Below are 21,882 nucleotides of genomic sequence, written 5' to 3'. Positions count from 1 at the left end.
CAGAGCAGCTCCGGCAGCCGGGCGGAGCACGCGGCCCCGCCGCCTACGCCCCGCCCCGCCCCTCCCGGCGGCAGGGCGGCGGAGCAACGGGCGTAAACCCGTTCCGAGGTCGCAGCGCCGAGATTCGCTTTCGCTTCCAGGCCGCTCGCCGCCCCGCCCCCAGCGGCGCCACCGCCGCCCCCCTCCCCTTCGGGGCCTCCGCGGCGCTGCTGCCCCAACCTCCCGCCTGGCTCCTCCTCCTTCCCCGGCTGGGGCTTCCGGGGAAGCGCCAGGCGGGGGAGCTCGCGGGCCAGGCAACAGATACCGCCGTTGCTGCCGCTGCCGCCATCGCGGCGGGACGGTTTCCGTCTCCTCAGCTTCCCAACATGGCAGCGGCGGCGGGAGGCAGCCGTGGAGGTCGCAGGCCGGTGCTGCTGACGCCTCGCGGCAGCGGGGACCGCACTGTCTTTCTCTTTGACCGCCGCCGGGAGCAGGCGGATCCGGACGAGAAAGTGCTCAGCTACGGCAAGGACAACTACCGCGGCTTCCGCAGCGCCGTCTGCCAGGTACCGGGGGCCGGGGAGGGGGAGGGAGAGCGCGGCGGCGGGGCCAGCCGCGGCGTTCATGCCCCTCCGGCAGGGGGGGGCAGGCGCGGCCGAGGGGGCCCCGCGTGCCACCGCCGTTCCGTCCGCGCGCGCGGCCGGGCCTCGCGGCGCGGGGGGAGGGGGTGGGGGGTGGCCGGCACGTGCCGCAGCTCCACGTGCGAGGGCAGGCGCGAGGGGGGGGCGGCCCCAGCGGCGCGCGCCCAGCCGGTGGCCGCTGAGCGGCGGGGGGGGGCGTGGGGCGAGCGGTGTCCTCCGGCCGCCCGGCGGGGCGCCAGCCGCCGCGCCGACCTGCTCCCCCCAAACTTTGTTGCCGGGACAGGTTGGGCGGGCGTCCGGGGGAGTCCGGTCCCGCTCCGTGGGCGTCCCCTTCCCCCGGGCACCGGGCCTGCTACGCTAAAAACGCCCGTCCGGGGCGGCCGGCGGCGCGGCGGGAGCAGCCCCTGGCGGCGGACGGAGGGGAAGCGGGCGGCCCGGGAGCTCCCCCGCGCGGGGAACCGGCGGCGGCGGCCGGGGGGCGGTGTCCTGGGGCGAGGCGCTCGCCGGGCCGGGCCGGCGGCGTTTCTGCTGTCCAAGGTGTCGGCGTGAAGGGCCGGTGGTTTCCCGCCTTGAGGCCGGTGACCGCCTCTCCGCAGCGCGCGGTGGTGGCTGCCATTTCGGTACTTTGCCTGCGTGGTGCTTCGCTCTCTCGTGTATTCTTTCAGTTCTCTTTCCTTTCGTTATGCAAAATAAAAACTGACTTCTGCCTTCAGATCTCTTGGAGGTGGAGATTTCTTTCCACGTACGGGCTGTTTACTTTGGTTTGCTGGTGAGACCAGTAGGCAACGCCCATTTACTGTCAGTTTCGTTTCCTGAGGGAGGAATAAATGCCATGAACCTGTTAGCTGCCCACCTATGTTTTATATTGTGAAGCGTACAGGAAAGTTAGCTGTAATTTGTGCACTAATTTAGTCTGATAAAACATTCTGGTTTAGTTTCTTTATCCAGTGCAATTTGCACTGTGTTCTCTAGGATATAAATTCTTGGGGGAAATTGCTTTGTTTGTCCTATGCCTGGACAGTGTTTAAGATAATGGTTTCCTACTGCGATGGAAGCTCTGGGTTATCAAGGGCAGCAGGAATAGCTGTCACACTTGACTACTTCCTCCTTGCACAGTTCTACTTCGCTGTTCAAAATGGCATATTCATATTCTGTTAGAGGTACCGAATCTGTGCTATTACCTAAGGTCCTACTACTCAGCACTAACTTGGCTGTGGAGTGTTGGCACATCCCCTGACCTGGTCAGAGCCCCTAAAGTTCACAAGACTGAAAGAAACAAGCAACTGAATGGAATAAAGAAATCTGTACACTTTGTGTAACTTCTCAAATTACATTGTATAGTGGGGTGGATTCATGGCCTTCTAAGAGCCAACATCCTCCTTAGTGGAGCATCATTATAGGGTTCATATCTCCTGTAAGTATTACGTGATCTCCTCCAAGAGTCATCATAATGGATCCCATCTCAACAGTACCTAGCAGATGAATTTCAAGGATACTTCATATTTTTGGTATTCATGGCAAACGTGATGATTAACCCATCTTTTTTCTTATTTTTTGTAATAAATTGGCGGGCTGAGGTTAACACTAATTTGCAACTTGTTACAAACAACAGAGTCTTTCTTTTCATAGCTTTTTTTATATGCGCTCTACACTCCAGTGACTTCTGCTTCCATGCATCCTCATGATGTTCAGTAATTCACAGAGCTTTGTATTTGCAGTCTTATACAGAAAAAAGCCATCATCAGAGGAGATGACAAATCCTGGGTACAAACAGCTTCAGGGTTTTCTTATCTCAAAAACACATTGACATTGTGGAGTCAGTACTTCAATGCCATTAGGCGGACTGCTCAGGTGTGCAACATAGTGTTTGAAAAGTCTGGTGCTGCAAAGCAGAACTTGGTGTGTTTGGATTTGGTGCCTGTGAAAGTACAATTTTCAAGTATCATTTTTTACTGTGTCAACACCATAATCCTTATCACCAATCCTGGTGGCTGTTTTGGGGCATTAAGGATAGTAGTCAGTGCTCTTATAAACTTGTACAACAAGAACCTCAAATGATCTTTCCCTTTGAGAAAGGCCTTCTCCAATAACGTGTTGACTGTCTGTGAATTCAGTCAGGGATGCCTCTGTCACAGCTAATTTCAGTGTGGTGACTCTTTGCACCTTGGAGCTTTTGTTGCCTTAAATATGGGACATCTAACTCTGAAAGCATGCTGAGATGGCTTGGTGTGACCAGTAAATGCTGGTACAGTGAAAACTGGGCAGGCTGGGGTCCAGGAAGCTTGACATCTGATGTCTCCTATGCCAACAGTGTACGGGTTCTCGTTAGGCTTCTGGAAGAATGTTCTGGCATCTCAGTGCCTCTGGGAGTTCTGCGCAGTTTGTGTTTCTGAGGGTGCTGTACTCCAAAATGCTGGATTTCTGTCATCTTGAAAGTTGCAACTAACTGCTTTGAGGGAAAAGGTGATGAATGGGTTCACCTGATTGGGACAGACTTTCCCCACTTCATGGTGCTGAAAACGTGTCAGGGAAGTGGTGAAAGTTCAGGAAGAAATATTCTTTTGATAAGCAAGTTTTGAATTGTTGAGACAAGGACAAAGGGGAATGTTGTACTCGCTTTTCTCCAAGGAAAGCTATTAGAGACCATCTGAGTGAGTGATCAGGCAAATGCTGCATAGCTAGCAGTGTTGTTTCCACGGGTATCTCGTCTGGTGGCTCAACCTCAGTAAAGGCTCAGCTTTAAATCGACTTTCACTGGCAGTTTGTCATGCGACTGGATGATGCTATGCAGCAGTGAGGGTGCACATACACTTTACAGTCTGCCAACTGGGCTGTGGGGGTGATAATGTCTGTCATGAAATAAAGAAATATTAAGCTGTTGGAATTATTTCTGCTATGAACATCTTCCTGTGGCATAAGAGAATTCCTTTGGATATAACTGGATATGTAGGAATTAAGGGAGAATGTAAATCTTGAAAAAATAATTAAATTAAACCTGATCGCAGTATATGGTGATTCTGAGTTGAAAATACTTGAATGCCTGAAGGCATGGTCTTAGGCTACTACTTCTGAGACTTACGGTTTTTTGTAATACAGGAAAATAATCTCTCTGCTTGTGTAGCAAAATACTGATTCTTGAGACAAAAGATTCAGCCACTGAGAGGTTGATTTAGGAGCCAATTCCTGTCCTTTCTGTCATCATATAAAATAGTCATTATTATTAATTATCTTTATTAATTTTTGAAACTTTTATTTTTTTAAGCAAATATTTGTTGTCACCTTATGATTTTCTTTTGCTGTCCCCTAACAACAAGTTAGTGCATGGCAGTGTGATTGGATGTGGCTTTCTATACTGATAAGTTAGCCTCTCCTTCTGAGTGTGTGTGTGTCAAAGATTAAAAAAAAAAATCTTACAAAAGAAGTTGGAGCATATATAGTCTGCATTCTTCCTTGCAGTGTTCAATCCTAGAGCGGAAACCTTTTAATTAAAAATGATCTGTTAGCTTGATTATTCCATTTGAGCACTGGCAAGCATATGTGGAGCAGTCATGTAGTTTCAGGCTCCAGAACCATGAAGTTTTAAGGTGAATAAGTGAATTAAATACGCAGTTTTACCTTTTCTTGGGAGTACCAGTGCTTGTACACCTTCCTGTTGTCTTCTGTTAGGTATATGCCCCACTGCTTGTCCCTGATGTTTAGAATATAATTGGGAAGTATTTACCTGCAATGAGCAGAATGGAGCTAAGCTTTATTGGCAGCTAATCCTAGATCCCTTGCTCACGTTTTCCGGGTACACGGTGAAGCTGGGGCACTTCAGTTTGTTGCTAAGCAGGCGGGAATCCTTCCAGGCATTTACAGAGGTCATGCTCCTTTTAAAGCAGAAAGGTATCTGTGCTGAAAACTGCCCAGAAGTTTTGCTAAGTGTGAAGAGGTTTTTGACAGGTGAAGTACCAGTCTGAAGAGAGCAAATGGTACTAAAATTAATGTTATTACTTAAATAGGAACTGAACACATCTGTAAATGCTTTTTTAAATTCTTTTGAAACTTTCCATCATCACTGTGACCTCCTTGTTTGAGGAAATATATATAGGAAGTATAGATCTGTTATCTGCATAAAAAATAAATATCTGTAATTTAACTAAATATTCAAAATTCAGACTTCACAATAAAACAAAATATTTTGGTCTTAATCTTTTTTGTCACATCTTTTGTTGAGCTTCCCATTATATTCTAACAGCCTACCTGCTATTTAAACATTATTTTGCTGGTCCACCAAAATAAATTCCAGTGTATCAATAAACTAAAAGGCAAGAAAGGATGTTCATTAAGAGGGAGTATGGAGAAGCAGCATAGCTGTGGTGGAAACTCAAGAAATAAGTGTAACTTCATTTTGTGTGTGTGTGAATATTTGCTTGCCAGTGCCTAATAAATAATGTATAATGAAATTGTTTGTGATCAATGAAGAAATGTTAGCAACTACTGCTGTTTGTATCACCAGAGGGTAACTCTTAAATGTATTTAAGAGGTATTTGGATTATGAACTGAGATACTGCTCTGATAAATTTGCTTAACAAAAGTACTTCCGTTCTTGATAAAATCATTCCATCTTGCAATAATTACATTTTTGTATTATAAAACCTATGTTCGCTTACTTACTTTTCAAGATTCTGTATAGCCAGAAACTAAAAATAGATATATTTTAAACATGCTGTGCATACATGAAACAGGTTTTTCCCTGATTTTTTAAAGAAGCTGTTGGAGGTACTGTAAGGTATGTATAGGATGCAACAATATTGTGAGTTTTTTCCAAAACTATCATACTGTATTTCAGGCTTCACTGAAACGTTTGTGTTACAGCGTCTTCGTTACTGACACATTTCAGTGGGAGGAAGGATGCAGTCTGCATACCTTTGTGCACTTAAATACTACCTTACTATGTGTTGACTGATTTGGAAAGCCATGTGGTTTTTTCAGTTCCTGCTCAAATTGGAGTGCTGGGAGATGCAGTCAGATGCAGAGTATCTGCATTCCTTTAGCATTAGTTATCCAGGTACAGGTTCTTGGATGTGATCAAATATTTTCTGTTTCTGAAGAGTGGCTTCCGAATTCTTGTTACTTTAACAAGTGATGCCGTACAAAATATGTTCATGGTGGAAGCTGTATGGAGTTGATGTCAAAATTTTGGCTGATAGCTGCACTCATTAATTTTTGTGACTGTGCTTTTAGACACAGTGACTTGTGAAGGTCTGGTGAAAGTTACTATATTTGTCTAGACTCTGAATAAGTCTAGTAGGCACAGTGTGATCTTTGCATAAATTCTGGGGTCCCCAGCTTCTTTCCACTTGTTAAAGCTTGCAAATCTTGAAAAGATGTCTGAGTTAGAAATTTTGTCCAAAACAATGAGCTTTGATTTATGTATGTGGCTTCTGTAGAGAGCTTCTGTCATGCAATTTCCCTCTCTTCTTTTTCTCTGTTTTTCCACCAAAATTATGATAAAGGTTTTCTTTAAGATACCCCATAAGAACTTCTTCTATTACTGGATATTGTGGTATGTCGCAATGTTCTTAGTGTTTTGGTTGAACCATCTGTTCACTTCTTAACACCTTTCATTGATATCTTTTTAAGTATTTAGAAGTGTATCAATTGAACTTCTGAAAGTAGTGAAACGTTTAAGTAGACAGAGGACAAGGCACTTCAAGTTCTGCAAATGTTGTCTTCTGTAATTTGCTCTTTAGATGGAGGTGACTCCATCAATAAAGGATGGTTGGGAAATCTTTCAGAATACTAGTGTTTGCTGCTGGTTTTTATCTGTAGGTTGTCTCTAGTGACCATCAGCCCAGAAGATGTGGGCTACTGGACGATCCTATATTTGTGTAATAGACACTCTTTGCTTTGAGCTCCAAGAAATCCTTAGAAATAATTTCTCCTTTTTTGAATGCAACTGCTTTTTAGAGACTTTTGGATCCACTTTCTGTTGGTGTCCAAAGATTATATATGTTTGTGTCCTGACATTAGGCAAGCTCATTCAGATTATGATTAAAGATGATTGTTATCATACATGCTCTGCTACCATGAGTGCTCAGTACTAGATCCTTGCTACTAGATCCTGGCCAGGTTGTCAGGAGACCAGCTGACCTGACAGTGGACTGGAAAAGTTTATCTGATTAGCACTCTTATGAGCTACATACAGTTCTCAGTTACTTCCAGCAAAGTCTTTGTTGCCACTTAATTTGTTTACATCTTAGTTTTTCTATTTGCTAATCTGTATGAATAATTGAGAGAGATGATGCAAATATCTCAGTATCCATAAGCACTACCGAAAGACAGTTCTTGGTTTGAAAATCCTTTTCCTTAAATGTGTTTTGTAGTTTCATCCATTTGTTGATCTAAGAGATTTCTCTCAATTTGGACTGATAATTCCCTTTACTGTAGGATAAAGCAGGATAGCTAACTGATAAACATACATCTTTCAGGTGACAAATTGACAAATAGCATGGGACATGCAGTTAATCACATGCAAAGTTACACAAGGCAGCAGGCCTCTCAGAGTTTGGATGTGGCATTTAGTTTCCTTTTTTAGATTCCTGAACAAGTTCCTGCAAAGGAGCAGCTGGATCAATGTGAAATACTCAAAATAAAGCCGTATTGCTTTTATCACCTTAGGTAGCTGAGCTATGTAGGTAACTTTTTTGTGAAAATCAGTAGCTGTGAAGGACAGCATGGAAAATGCCATTGCCAGATCTCTTTACGTTTAACTTATATAGTTCAGGTCCCCTTTAAGAGGTTTGCATTGACAATACAATTCTACTAGCCAGAAAATTATTTCTGGCCTAGATGCCATGTGGAAGGTGGCTGCATGGCTGTTATGTCTCTGTTACCCCTTGGCTACATTGCCAAGCGCAGAGGCCAGTTCTTCACATCATTCTCATGCATCTGCCTGCTGGGAACAGTTACTGTAGGACAAGACAGAGCACTTTAAAGATATGGAAGTTGCTTATTGTAGGAAACAGTTGTTTATATTGGAAAAGTTTGTATTGCAAGGGGTTAAAGGTGTCTCTAAAGATATTGTAGTTTCGGTTTCGCTGTTTTATGTCTGTCATGTGTGAGACTGTTCCATTCCTTTAGTTTGAAAAGTCGGCACCAGAAATGATTGGTTTATGGTAATAGACTGGAGGACCACTGGAAGCAGACCAATGATTCTGTGCTTACAGTGTGTTATTTCTCCTTCACTTACCACTTCAAGCCTATCCATGTTACTGCATGCTGTGATGGTATAAACACAAAGTTGAACATTTGGTTGTTGAACATCCTTTCCAAGGCAGATGGTAAATCTAGAGGCGAAATCTATGTTGACTTCATGTTAAATGTTCTAGTTGGTCTAGAAGCCAGGTAAACCTCACAGTGAACGTTCAGATCAAATAGCATCAAAATTTGCTTTGGTGTTTATGTGTTAATATGTGAAAGAGAAAAAAAACTTGAGGCCTGTTTGAAGGAGTCTTAGCTGCTGAGGAGTTGTCTGTGATTTGTGGGCTTGTGTTTCAAAATTTTTTTTGTTTATAAAGAAAACCTGTGACTGAAGCAAGTTTATAAATTGAACTTTGCCTCTCTGATTCAGATTTAAGGGTTAGAGAGATCACAATTCATTCACACATATATCGTACCTGTAAATTGCTCTGTTGAAAGTTCCTTGGGCATTTGGCATTCGTTTGGCTGTTTCAAACCTTTTAGCATTATGTTAATCTTATGTCATAATCATCCCCCAACAAATTGGGAGCTGTTAGCTTTATTTATTTATCATGAAACATAGGCAGTGCTCCAGACTGAGCCTCCAGTTTATAAAGAATGCATTTCTTTTGTTTGAACAAAGACAGCTTTTTGGCTCACTTATCATTTCATAGGTATAATGACTGACATCCCGCTGCAGGCAAAACAGGCTCATCTCAGGGAATTTTTCTTATTTTAACATGTTGCCAATTAACACAAACTTTTGATTATTGATTGGGGGGTCAATTAAACAAACACTTAAGGAAATGCCTTTCCTTCTTTTTCCCCAAGCTCATCTTCTGTCATACACCTCTCTTCCTCCATTCCTAGTCTAATCTTCGCTTGTTTTCCCCATGCACAACGCTCGGTCAATTCGAATTCCTTTCGTGAGGCAACAAGCAGTGTGAGAGGTTAGGGCCATGTGCAGGGTTTCCTTCTGTTGCTGCTCCTCCTCCATGCTCTTCACTGGTTTTCTTCTGCTCTGGTGGGTTGTCTACAGGCCACAGCCCTATGGGAGTAGTAGAACAGAGAGAGGAGACTCCCTGCCCTGACATGGATCCGCCATGGGCCCCAGCACCTTTGGAGCCATCCCTGCTCAGGCTTAGAGCACCTCCTTTCAGTGTGTCTCCAGTGGTGTCCCTAGCAATGTCTCCTCTGATGCATCTCCTCTGTTGCTTCTTGTTTGTCTCCTCTATTTCTTTGCCAGTATGTTTGAACAGAAGCACCATGTGCTTTTCTGGTTGAAATTTTGGTGCACAGTGGGTGGTTTCCCTCAGTTTGAGAGCCATCTGGCACTGGCTGTGACTAGCTCAGGGCAATTCATAGCCTCCTCCCACACTGGTCACCCCTATATCTCTCTGGCACCAAAATCCTGAGGTGTACACTCGGTACACCTCCAAGTGTGGCTTAGCAAACAATTTAAATGGCTCTTAGTGAACAGCTATGGTTGTTTTCCCAGAATATTCAAAATCTTGTTAATTGTTATAATTTTTTATACTTTATAAGTTCTAGGTGGCTTTTTTCTCGTTTGTATGCATTTAACTGTTTATCTTTGTAACGTTTTGACTTTTGCATTTGCATGTAGTGATCCTATGTAACCAATAGTGTAGGAGTCCTTGTCTCTTCGCACATCTACCTCTCTTTTTAGAGAACACACAATTACTACTTCTTTTTTTCCCCCTAGATTGTGGATTGATTTGGAGTTTGTCTCTTTTTTCACAAAAGTCTCTTCTTTTGTATCAGAAAACATAAAAGCTTTCTGCTTAGCTGTTTTAACATAATAACCTCCAAACATGCTTTCATTGTGAATGTACAGAGGCATTTCTGAGTGTAGTGATTCTATTGTACTCGTCAAGATTTTGATGACATCAAAAGCTATGTCATGATTGTGCATTTGGACAATTTGCAAAAGAATAACCAACAGATATATAATCTGAACGTACTGCTAGGTTGTCATGTGAATCTTCTGAAGTCAAGAATCGAGTACATCTTCAGTGCTTCTTTGAAAAATGGCACAATGCTAGGCTGAAAGGGGCTCAGCAGTGAAACCTGAACTTTGTATCAAGTCAACAAAAGATGCCATGGTGTCTATTACATGCGAGAATCTTAGTGAGAAATGAAACATTTGACCAAACATTGTTTATCAGAATCAAATGAAACATCATCAACTGTTCAAGTAAATTACCTAGTAGGTTCACTTTTATTCAGGGATGGCTGGCTCATCTTCCTGGAGACCACATCCACATAATGGGACAACTGTGCAGCCACCTCACTGCTACCTGGCATTAGGAGGAAGAGACAGGGTCTGGGATAACAGAGTGTAGGACAGAGGGAAGGAGGAAGTAAAACAAGTAGGTCTTATATTTATATCCAGTTCGAAACTGAGAAATTTTTGAAGTTGGCCAAAGTTTACAAAAAATGTGGCCTCTTAAATTCTGGCATGAACCAGAAAAACAGGTTATCTGCAGGTAGGACTGCCAGACTTGGTCCATGAATCTGCCTAGTAGCTTATCTCGAAATGACAGCCATTTGGAGGGAAGCAGAAGGGACCTGTTGCCAGTAGATACAGTAGTGCTGGGCTCACCCAGGAAACTCAGGTGTAGCTCTGCCTTTGAGGCTGTTGCAGTCGGCTTAGCTGAGGCTCACCCATGGAATGGGGGAGAGGACCAGAAGGAGGAGGCTGCCCCTGCTCAGTTAGCAGGCAGCTGTCTTGTGCATGCACTGCATTATCCTAACTTCTTGCTGCCTTAAAGTAAATACTGCACTCTTCATAAGGTTTTGAGAGTAGAAGAGCTTTTGGGAGGTAAAGAGAACAGGGAAGCTGTAATTATACCTGGAGGGAAAAGATGCTTATCTGTGCTTTCACATGTAAAACTCTCCAGTTCAGTTATTCTGTATTAACCATTAAACTCAAATGGCAAAGTAGGATGTTATAGTATCTGTATTTTTTTTTATTGCTTATTTTCCTTGCTCGGAGCAATTTTTTTTTTTCTTCCTGCACAGGTTTGCTGTGTGGAAATTTGTGTAATGTGAGAAATTAAATTGAAGTGGTCTGAATGTATAAGATTTAAAAAGTAATAATTTCTCCAGGCTCTTAAATCTGAACATTAATCTCTTCATGTCATTTCCATTTGTTTCACTTGCACCAAGTGCTATGAGAAATTTGACAATTTTGCTGATGGACACTAACTGTGTCTTTAACATACTTTACCATAACTAGGGAGAAGATAACTGAAAGATGGAAAGCAGACTTCTAATGAAACCTTAAGCAGTGTTTTAAAAATATTTTTGTGGCTCCTGAGTACTAGAGATGGGAAGAAAGAGGTATGGGAAATGATTAGGGCAAGCTAGGGAATGCAAGAGCTTCAGGGAAGAATCTGGCTTAAAGTGCAGAAAACACCTGTCAGAGGCGTGGCTGCAGGACTGAAGGGGTTGATAGTTAAATAAAACCAGAGTTGACTTTTACTTGAGTTTGAGACATCTGAAAAGGCAGAAGAAAATACAGATATTTATTTTATTATTTTGAGAAAGAGTCGGACATCAGGGTGTGAAAATGAGGGCAGATGTAGAGGCATAAAAATGTATGTAGAAAGCATCCAAAGCTACAGAAACATATTCAAAAGTTGGAGGCAGCAAAGTGGCAAAGATTGTTTAGGTTCAGAAGAATATACTTCAATGTTTTAATGGTAAAGAATTTTGTAAAAGAAATTTTCATTGGGTTTTTTTAAGTGTATGATATAATTGAAGAACAAAGACTTTAATGTATATCCAATATTAAGAAATATTTGGTTGGTTTAATGTCTCAAAAGAGTGTAATTAAATAAGGGACACCCTCTAGATCATGACTATTGTTGTAGTTGTGTAGTGTGAAATAGAGCTGTTCAGTCTCATTCCTCAGCCCTGAAGGTATACCCATAAGACAGTTCCTCTTTCTTAAAATTCCTGTTGCTCACTAGAACATATTTTAAGCAGGTGAAAAAGAAAACTACTTTAGTACAGACAGTTTTGGCTAAGTTGAGAAAGCAAATGAAGTTAAGTTCTGGAATTAAACTGTGTTATGAGTTAATATGAGGAAAATACTTGGTCACTTCTCTGTAGTTTGTGGCAAAGTATATAGAACACTATTTTTTTAAAATTTATTTACTTTATGGAGTACTTAGTTATAATAAATAACCTCCAATTTTTTCTAGGCATTTGGCATAGCTACTGATGAAAACTTTGTTATCACCACAACAAACAGGAAGGAAATTACAGAAGATAACTTCAGTAAGTAGCTTAGATGACAAAAATACAGCTGTTTCTTCTATTGATTGTAAAGACCGCATGATGATTGTTATACTCTGTGACGTGCAGTAATTAACTGGAAGTACAAATCTTTTTCAATATACTTCATATTTCATCTTCGCTCCAGGAGAACTTGTTCAGGATGGAGTTACTTTGTATCTGCTACAGTCAGTTGATCAAATGCTGCTTTCGGCAACCAAGGAGCGAATTGACTTCCTGCCCCACTATGACACACTTGTCAAAAGTGGCATGTACGAGTACTATGCCAGCGAAGGCCAAAATCCTTTGCGTAAGTACTTGTCAAAATAATCTTGTGTGAATTATGTTTATATGAATATAAATTGCTTATAACCACATCAACGTTTAGTTACATCTGGTAAAAAAATACAGTCTTAACTGTAAAAGAAAAATTAACTATGTTCTTTATAGAAATTTTTCTTTTAAAAATTACTCAAAATGGCCCTGTAATAATCCAGATTTACAGAGGTACCTCATCAAATAAATCTTAAAGTTTTAATATTTTAGAAGTAAAATGACTTTAGTCTTGATAATAATCTTGTGGATGTCACCCAGACAGGTCAGCATTTGTGTTATCATGCTTTTGTCTCCTGTACTTGGCAATAGACTTTATGTTTGAATTTGGTGAACAGTTTTTCTATGAGCTACCATAGAATTTTGTCTGCTCTCCTATTTGTCGTTCTACAAGGCTTAACTTACCACCAAGAGCAAGTATTTCTTTAAAAAGATGCTGCTCTAGTTTTTATCTAACTGGTATAGTAAATATGTAATCAGCATTTTGTATTGTTTTATTAAAAAAATTAATTTCTGTTTATGGCTTCTCTGAAAATTCTCTCTGTGGCTGTGGTTACTTCTAAAGTATGTACATCTTAGCCTGTTCAGCTGACTTAAAATTGTACAAAAAAAAATGCAAACATCAATACTCAAGCATTATACCATCCCCACAGCAATTTCTGTTTCAAAACAGTCTCAGCAATGTCTGTAAATAGGAACTGTATTTTTAAGTACCAGTCTCCTTTTGCCCCCTCCCTCTTTCTCCACTTCATTGATTCCCCACCCCGCCGAAGATACTGTTTTGGTTCAGTTTTGAGGACACTGTGCTTAAAGTGCACTAATAGTTTGGTCACTGATACGTGTATCTTTCTGCATAGGAATTGCTGTATTAGACCACACATTCTCTCTAGGTCTGTCCTTTGTTCCTACCAGCAGCCAGTGTATTAGATACCTGGGAAATACTAGGAGAACAGAAAGGCAGTATAGAGCTGCAGCAATAGTGATTCGGGGACTTTGGAATTCATGTCTATGGACTGTTCTTTTCAATGAAGTTGTCCAGTTACTTTCTGAACCACATAACATCTTTATCATTCACAGTATTTTGTGGTATTGAGCCCCAGCTTAATTGCCTGTGAAGTGTCATATCTTTTTGTGTATGTCAAACTCGTTACCAGTTTCTTTGCCTGGTGATCCTAATTTGTGTGCTAGGAGATACTATAAAACATTGCTGGCAGATTGACTGACTTAGTGAGTCACGCTTTAAACTAACAAACTTGGGGGTTGGGGTGCAACCAAAAAGGTGAGGACAGTCAGCAGTCCAACTGAAATGTCTCTATACCAGTGCATGCAGCATGGATAACAAAGAGGAGGAGCTGGAAGCCACTGTACAGCTGGAAAGCTACAATCTGATTACTATTGCTGAGACTTGGTGGGATGACTCACATAATTGGAACGCTGCAATCGATGGCTATAAACTGACCAGGAGGGACAGCCAAGGAAGGAAAGATGGGGGGTTTTTACACTCTACATAAAAAAAATGGATTGACTGCACAGAGCTGTCTTTGAAAAACAGCAGTGTACAAGTTGAGAGCTTATCAGTGAAAATTGAAGACCAGGCCAACAAAGGAAACCTCATGGTTCATGTTCACTACAGGCCACCTGATCAAGGGGAGGATGTCAATGAAGCACTCTTACTTCAGCTACAGAAGGCATCACACTTGCATGCCCTGATGATGTTAGGGGACTTCAATCACCCTGACATCCACTGGAAAAGGCAAGCAGCCTAGAAGACTCTTGACAATAACTTCCTAATCTCTAGGTGATAGAAAGCCTAACCTGAGGAGATGCATTAGTGGACCCGCTGTTCACCAATACAGAGGAACTTACTGGAAAGTTCAAGATTGGTAGTAGCCTGGGCTGTAGTGAATTCATGATGTCGAGGGATATAGGCTATAGGTGACAAGTGAGGTCAGAACTCTAAACCTTAGGAAAGTGAACTTTCAGTTGTTTAAGGAAGTGGTGGATGGGACACCCTGGGAAACAGCCCTTGGGTGTAAAGGAACAGAAGAGAGATGGTGACTATTTAAAGACTTTTTTTCTTAAAGCACAAGAACTGTTGATTCCCACATGCAAGAAATCAGTCAAGGAAGAAGGAAGACTAGCGTGACTGAGTAAGGACCTCCTGGTCAAACTAAAACATGAGGGAAATGCATGGGCAGTGGAAGCAGGGGAACACATCCTGGGAATAATAAAGGGATAATGTCTGGGAATGTAAGGATGGGATCAGGAAAACTAAGGCACAGCTGGAACTAAATTTTGCAAGGGATGTGAATAATAATAAGTGTTTCTATGGGCACTTTAGAAAACAAAGACAAGAAATTGTACACCCCCACCCTTCCCAATAAATGAAAGGAGGGTATCTAGTGACAACTGACATGGAGAAGACTGAAGTTCTAAACGGGGGTTTTTTGCCTCAGTTTTCACTGGTAATTCTTCTTCCCACATCTGTTGAGTCTCTGAATCTAAAGGCAGGGACTGGGGGAATGAAATCCCACTCATCATAGGAGAAGATCAGGTTCAAGACCATCTGAGGAACCTGAATATAAAACTCCATGAGAGCTGATGAGATGCATCCCAGGGTCTAGAGAGAACTGGCAGATGTAGTCACTGAGCTGCGCTCCATTGTATTTGAAAAGTCGTGGCAGTCAGGCAGACTCTCCAGTGGCTGGAAGAAGGGAAACATCACACACATTTTTAAAAAGGAGGACTCAGCCTTACCTCAATGCCCAGTAAGGTCATGCAACAGATCTTCCTGGAAGCCGTGTCAAAGCATATGGATGACAGGGAGGTCATTAGAGACAGCCAACATAGCTTCACCAAGGGCAAATCGTGCCTGACTAATCCAGTGGCCTTCTACGGTGGAGTGACTGTGTTGGTGGATAAGGGAAGAGCAACTGATGTCATCTATCTTGACTTCTTTAAGGCCTTTGATATGGTCCTGTACAACATCCTTGTAGCTAAATTGGAGAGAGATGGGTTTGACGGCTGAACTGTTCAATGGGTAAGAAATTGACTGGATGACTGCATCCAAAGACTTACAGTCAATGGCTCAATGTCCAAATGGACATCAGACGTCTGAGGGACACCACTTGTTACTGTATTGGGACTGGTACCATTCAATATCTGACATAGTGGGATTGAGTGCACGCTCAGCAAGTTTGCAGATGACACCAAGCTGAGTAGTGCAGTTGATACACACTTTAGGGAAGGGATGCCACCCAAAGGGACCTTCACAGTCTTGAGAAGTGAGCCCATGTGAACCTCATGAAGTTCAACAAGGCCAAGATCATGCACCTGGGTTAGAGCAATCCCCAGTGTCAATACTAACTGGGGACTGAATGGATTGAGAGCAGCCCTGCAGAGAAAGACTTCAGGGTACTGGTCAATCAAAAATTGGACATGAGCTAGCAGTGTGCACCTGCAGCCCAGAAACCCAATCATATCCTGGGCTGCATAAGAAGTAATGTGGCCAACAGGTCAAAGGAAGTGATTCTCCTACTCTACTGCTCTTGTGAGACCCCACCTGGAGTACTGTATCTGACTCTGGGGCCCCAGCACAAGATAGACATGGACCTATCAGAGCAAGCCTTTAAAAAGGGGCTTATAAAGATGGAGAGAGACTTTTTACCAGGGCCTGTAGTAACAGGACATGGGGTAATGGTTTTAAACTGAAAGAGAGAAGATTTAGATTGGACATAATGGAGAAGTTCTTTACTGTGAGGGTGGTGAGACACTGGAACAGGTTGCCCAGAGAAGTTGTGGCTGCCCCCTCCCTGGAAGTGTTCAAGGCCAGGTTGGACGGGGCTTTGTGTAACCTATGTAGTTGAAGATGCCCATGGCAGCAGGGTTGGTACTACATGATCTTTGTAGGTCCCTTCTGATGTAAATCATTCCAGGATTCTGTTATCTCTTGTTCACATTTTCTGTGGCAGTCATGGATCTTGGGAGTTCATTTTTCCAGGCACGTACATTCTGTTCTGCTTAATTAAGGCTCTTGGTTTTACTTTTTGAATAAAATGAATAAAACTGAGGTACAGCAGTGCAAACTAGCCTAAGCATTCCTTGTCTATGCATAGTTTCTTAAATTGAAATTTATGCTTCTTCCTTTCTAGCTTAGCTCAAGACTTTTGTAAAGGAAGGGTAATTACTATTTCCTTCCCTTGTGACACTGAATTGATGGTGGAACCTGATATCATTGAAAATGAAGGCCTATGTATGGTCATTACCTGCAGTAGCCATCCAAGGACTTTTCAGGAAAATGTTGGGTGATCTTGGAACATGTGGAACTATTATATGGCATCCTAGAATAATTTAGGTCAGAAGGGATCGCTGGAGGTCATGTCATCTAACCCCTGCTCAAAAGCAAAGTCAATTAGGTCAGGTGGCTGGACAAGTCTGGTTGAGTTTTGAGTATCTCCAAAGAGCAAAAATTCCACAACCTGTTTCGGCAGCCTGTTCCAGTATTCAATTATAGAAGAAATACATCTTTGTCTAATGAATTTTTCATGTTCTAACTTCTGTCTGTTGCTTCCTGTTCTATCACTGTACACCTCTGAGAAGAGTCTGGCTTCATCTCTGCACCCTCCTAGCAATAAGACAGCAATATGGTCTCCCTTAGCCTTCCTTTCTTAAGTCTGAACAATCCCAGTTCCCTCAGCAGCTTCTCCTTGCCTGTCTGGTGCTCAAGCCCTCTGATTATCTGGAGGACTCCTGGACTCAATTCAGTATTTCAGTGTCTTTTTCAGAGAAGCCTAAAGCTGGACACAGTACTCAGAATGCAGTCTGACAAGGACTGGATAGAGAGGAAGAATCACTTCCCTTGACCGTCTGTTTGACACTTTGTCAGTGTCTCTGTATTGCTCCCAGGTAGCCCATCCCCTCTTTAACCTCAGGCATTTGAACTTGCTCAGGAGTCTTATTCATCAGTTCTGGCTTTCTGACACACTTGAGTTCCTGCACAGTAGTGTGAACTACTCATTCCTTGAGGAGGAAGTCCTTGGAGATCAACCAGCTGTTGTGAGCCATCCAGGACAACTATTAAAAACACTCACCAAGGGTACCAAAGGGATGTAAAGTAAAAGAGAGAAAGGTGCAAAGGTACAGATGAATAAGGATTGGTGGCTGGATCAGGGTGGGTTGTGTGTGTCAAACCTACATTTTTCTGTTCTTTATATGGTGAGCGTTTTTCTTCCCTCTTCATTACAGTAAGATTGTTGGTTTCATAGCAGAGAGTTGTCAACTTGGAGAATATAACTGTATGAAGCTGGCAGATATCATACCTCATCATTGTATTTGTGTCCTGGTGATAGATTTTCAAACTGAACAGTAATAGTTATTTCTGCTGAAAATGAAACACTGTAAAATCATACCCCTAGGTCCTGTGTCATGTTTCAGTGAAATGCACTGTGGATTAGTGGGAGGTACATGTTACAGATGCTGAAGCCATGCTGGGGTAGTTGGTTGGCATCTTATCTTAGGCTACTCTGATCTCTAGCTGCTTGACTCTTCTGCTAATTTTACCTGTCAGATTTTTTTTTTTATTGGCAAATGTTTTGTATTGTTTCTTCTTCCACTCTCATTTTGGGTTCAAGGGACTCAGAAGTTATTTGTTGTTAAAAGCTGTGTTTTTCCATATATGATGGAGACTACAAGAGAAATAAGAACAAGAGTAGTAGAATTGAGGTACTTCTCTGTTGTGTTTTTTATCAGTGTTGCTGATGATGCTGAACTAGATAGTGAGGTAGACACATCAGAAGGGAGAGCCATCTTAAAGAGACCTGGACAGGCTAGAAGAGTGGGCAAGCAAGAACTGTATGAAGTTTAACAAAGACAAGTGCAAAGTCTTGCACCTGGGATGACATAACCAAAGAGCCCAGTACAGGCTCGGATCTGTGTGTCTGGGGAGGAGCCTTACTGAAAGGGACTTGGGGGTCCTGGTGGACAGCAAGCTGAACATGAATCAGTAGTGCCCTGCTGCAGCAACAGAGGCAAATTAGATCCTGGGCTGCATCTGCAGGGGTGTTACTGGCAGAGATAGAGTTGTGATCATCCCACTTAGCACTGGTCAGGCCATGCCTGGAGTGCTGTGTCCAGTTCTGGTCCCCACAGTTCAAAAAAGACGTTGACAGACTGGAGAAGAGCCTAAAGGAGAACGGCAAAGATGATCCAAGGGCTGGAGAACCTGTTATGTGAGGAAAGACTGAAGGAGTTGGGTCTTTTCTGGGTGAAGAGAAGGCTCAGGAGGACCTCACAGTATTCCAGTACTTAAAAGGGCAGCCACCAAGGGAACGGAAGCTCTCCCTTCACAAGGAGCCACATGGGGAAGACCAGGGGCAATGGGTAGAAGTTGCACTGGGAGAGGCTTCATCTTGATGAAAGGAAGAAATTTTTTACAGTGAGAACAATTAATTGGAACAACCTCACCAGGGATGTGCTAGAGTCCCAATTGCTGGAGATTTTGAAGATGCAATTGGTGCTAGATAATCTCATCTAGGCTCCCTTTCCCATGAAAGGTTGGACTAGATGACCTTTCGAGGTCCCTTCCAACCTAAATTGTTCTATGATTCTATGACTTAATTTGAGTTTACAGACATTAATGCAGACTCATAGGGGAAAAAAGTGTGACAATAGCATTTTTGGGTAAATTTGTATATTTCAAAAGTTGCAGGTAGAGATACTGTTCTCACTGCTAGATTCATGTTAACTGGAAGCATTTCCATTCTTTCAGTCACAGAATTTGATGAGATTCAAATGAGAATTTCTGGCAGTCAAACCATAGCACATTCTTGAAACTAAAGAGCACTTCAGCCTTGATTTGAAGGAGTGCACCTTTAGCAACCACATTGGATGACTACTTTTTTTTTTTAATTTTAAAAAAGAATTTATAAGAAGAGTACTTGAACATGAGGGTATAAGTAGGAAACAATATACAGCCCATCCACTGGGACAGAAAAATAACAAACAAAAGAAAACTGTTAATTATGTGCCATGTCAAGGTGATGTGAGGTGTTGAATGCATTGGTGTGGATGCAGAACCTTCTGTTATTTGATGTTCAGCTGCAAAACCAAGGAATTTTGCTACTATCCATTCATGTTTCCCTTTTAAATATATATAACATTGCTAGACAAGGAGTTAATACTGTTTTGCTAATAGCAGCACAATAAAACTTGTGGGACAAGAAGTTGATTAGAGCTGGGCATTGGGAGCAAGGGCCTGTACTGCAAGAATGGAGAGATGAAGGGTAGAAAAATTGAGAAATCTAGTTTTCAGTTATACATACACAAATACATATACAAATACAGTTATAATTACTATAACCACTGTGTTTTAGAACTGTTAAGCTTTGAAGATATATACGTAGTCTGTGGTTTCTTGTATTCATTATCCTATAACTGTTTATAAGAACTCCCAATCCCTATTCCTCTATTGAAAAAAAAAAAGTTTCATTTGAGAAGAAAAATAGTATTTGTGGTGGTTTAGTCCCTGCCGGGGTTCGAGACCACGCGGCTGCTGCCCCTCCCCCACAAAGGGAGTGAAATACAAAGCCCCGGGGCTGAAATAAGGAAAGGTTTAATACAACAGAGCAACAGCAACACAACAAACAACAACAATAACAATAACAGTTATAAAAATAACAGTAATAACAATGAACAGAGCAAGATATCTACCGATACAGCAGTAAGGAGAGCGATGGCACAAAACACGCGTTCACCGATTCTCCCGAGCTTGGAGCTTGGGCGCCAGGATATGACGTCAGCATGGTATCTGAATAACCCGGCTAGAGCTTCCCCCCACTGCTGGGGAAACTTAACCCTATCCTAGCTAAACCAGGACAGTATTTTAGAGTCAGAGTCAAGTATCATCCCTTTAGCTTTACTTCAGGTACCATTTAAATAAACAGGTTTGTGCATTAAGAGCAACATGATGCATGGTCATCAAGTTCTGGAACAGAACTTGAAGTCCCTTCTGTTTTTATGGTTTCTTATGTCAAGAAAACAAGTGTTTAAACAAGTTTTCAGTTTAGAAAGATATACTTTTGAAGAGTTGTGGGGGTTTTTTTAAAGCAAAATTAAAACTTTAAATCAAGAAATAAAATTAATATACACTGAGGACTGTAATTCTTCTACATTGGAGAAATACCTCAGTATGTGTATAACAATCCAACTCTCACACTGTTTTCATGGTAATAAACAGCACTGCTATCAGTTAGTTTGTCAGAAAAACTATTACTTCTCATAAGATGTTTATGAATATGCAGCCATTCAATAGTGCACTTATACGTGTTCATGTAATTTGTAGCTACCAGTCATCTCCCACGAAATGCTGAGCATTCCCTTGGTAGGAAGACCTCTTTTTCCTTCGCTCGACAGGCTTCAGAATAATAATATGAGATGGAAAAGGATAATGCATGCATATGTTCAGTTTTCCTTTCGTTCGTCACGCCCGTGATTTCTTTTTCTTTTCCCTTCTTTTCTTCATAAAGGACGTTTTCCACTTCTGTCATCTCACATTATAATTTCCCTGTACATAACTCCAATGATAGCCTCCTGTAGTCCTAACTTTAATTAGGTAAGGGTTCCAAGTGTTAATGTTTAGAAACAACAAACTTGTACAAGTAGTTTGGCTGATTATTTCTGCTGTGTATTGCCACGTATCTGACATAGCTTTGGTTGTATTTACCATTCACTAAATTCTTCAACCATTTTTGCAATTTCCTTAGTGTTCTTTTTATAAGCAAATAACTTTCTATTTCGTAGTTTGCGCAACATTTCCATTCAGGTTTTTTCAGTGAGTTTATTGTTCCCTCAATATTTTAACAAGTCGAAGTCCATTTTTTAAGTACTTTGGACTTTCATATGATTCACACGGATTCATTCCTAATCATGGTAAAAGACAAGTTTGTTTTGTGATAAGAAGCCTGTTAGTTCATCACTGTTCCTAGGTACTTCCAATAATTGTGTTCTTGCCATCAACAGAGTTATAAGAGATTCAGTGATGAAACAAATAATAAAGTATATGTACAAAAGATTTTTTATTTTTAACCAAGATGTTATATAATTTTGAAGGTTCTGACAGTGCTTAGCTCTTGTCTATGTTTAGGGTGTTATCCTAATTGCTCAGAAGAAACGACTGTGAGTGTGTGTCCGTTTTCTGAGAACAAGATTTTAATAGGGTTATTTTTCTTCAATTTATTTAGCATTTGCCCTTGCTGAGTTGATTGACAATTCTCTGTCAGCTACGTCACGAAATACTGGTATTCGGAGCATACAGATAAAATTGGTAAGATAGAAATATTCTTCTTTTTTCAGGTGTAGTTTGCATTATCTTTTTTTTTTTTTCTGGTGCTCCTTTTTGTCGTTGTTT

At 41.8% G+C, this 21,882-nt stretch overlaps 1 protein-coding gene across 1 annotated transcript in view; it reads left to right on the top strand.

Moving 5' to 3' along the window:
* The first annotated feature begins 228 nt into the window (after positions 1-228).
* SMCHD1 (structural maintenance of chromosomes flexible hinge domain containing 1) overlaps positions 229-21,882 on the top strand; it is an 89,418-nt gene continuing 67,764 nt past the window's right edge. Inside the window, exons 1-4 of the mRNA XM_074878940.1 lie at positions 229-545; positions 12,074-12,149; positions 12,295-12,456; positions 21,716-21,798. Of these exons, the coding sequence (XP_074735041.1) occupies positions 366-545; positions 12,074-12,149; positions 12,295-12,456; positions 21,716-21,798 (501 nt within the window). The 5' untranslated portion in view covers positions 229-365. The remainder of the gene's footprint in view (positions 546-12,073; positions 12,150-12,294; positions 12,457-21,715; positions 21,799-21,882) is intronic.

The sequence above is a fragment of the Strix uralensis genome, chromosome 1 (assembly GCF_047716275.1).
Source record: "Strix uralensis isolate ZFMK-TIS-50842 chromosome 1, bStrUra1, whole genome shotgun sequence".
NCBI lineage: Eukaryota > Metazoa > Chordata > Aves > Strigiformes > Strigidae > Strix > Strix uralensis.
This window is presented reverse-complemented; position numbering and strand designations above follow the sequence as displayed.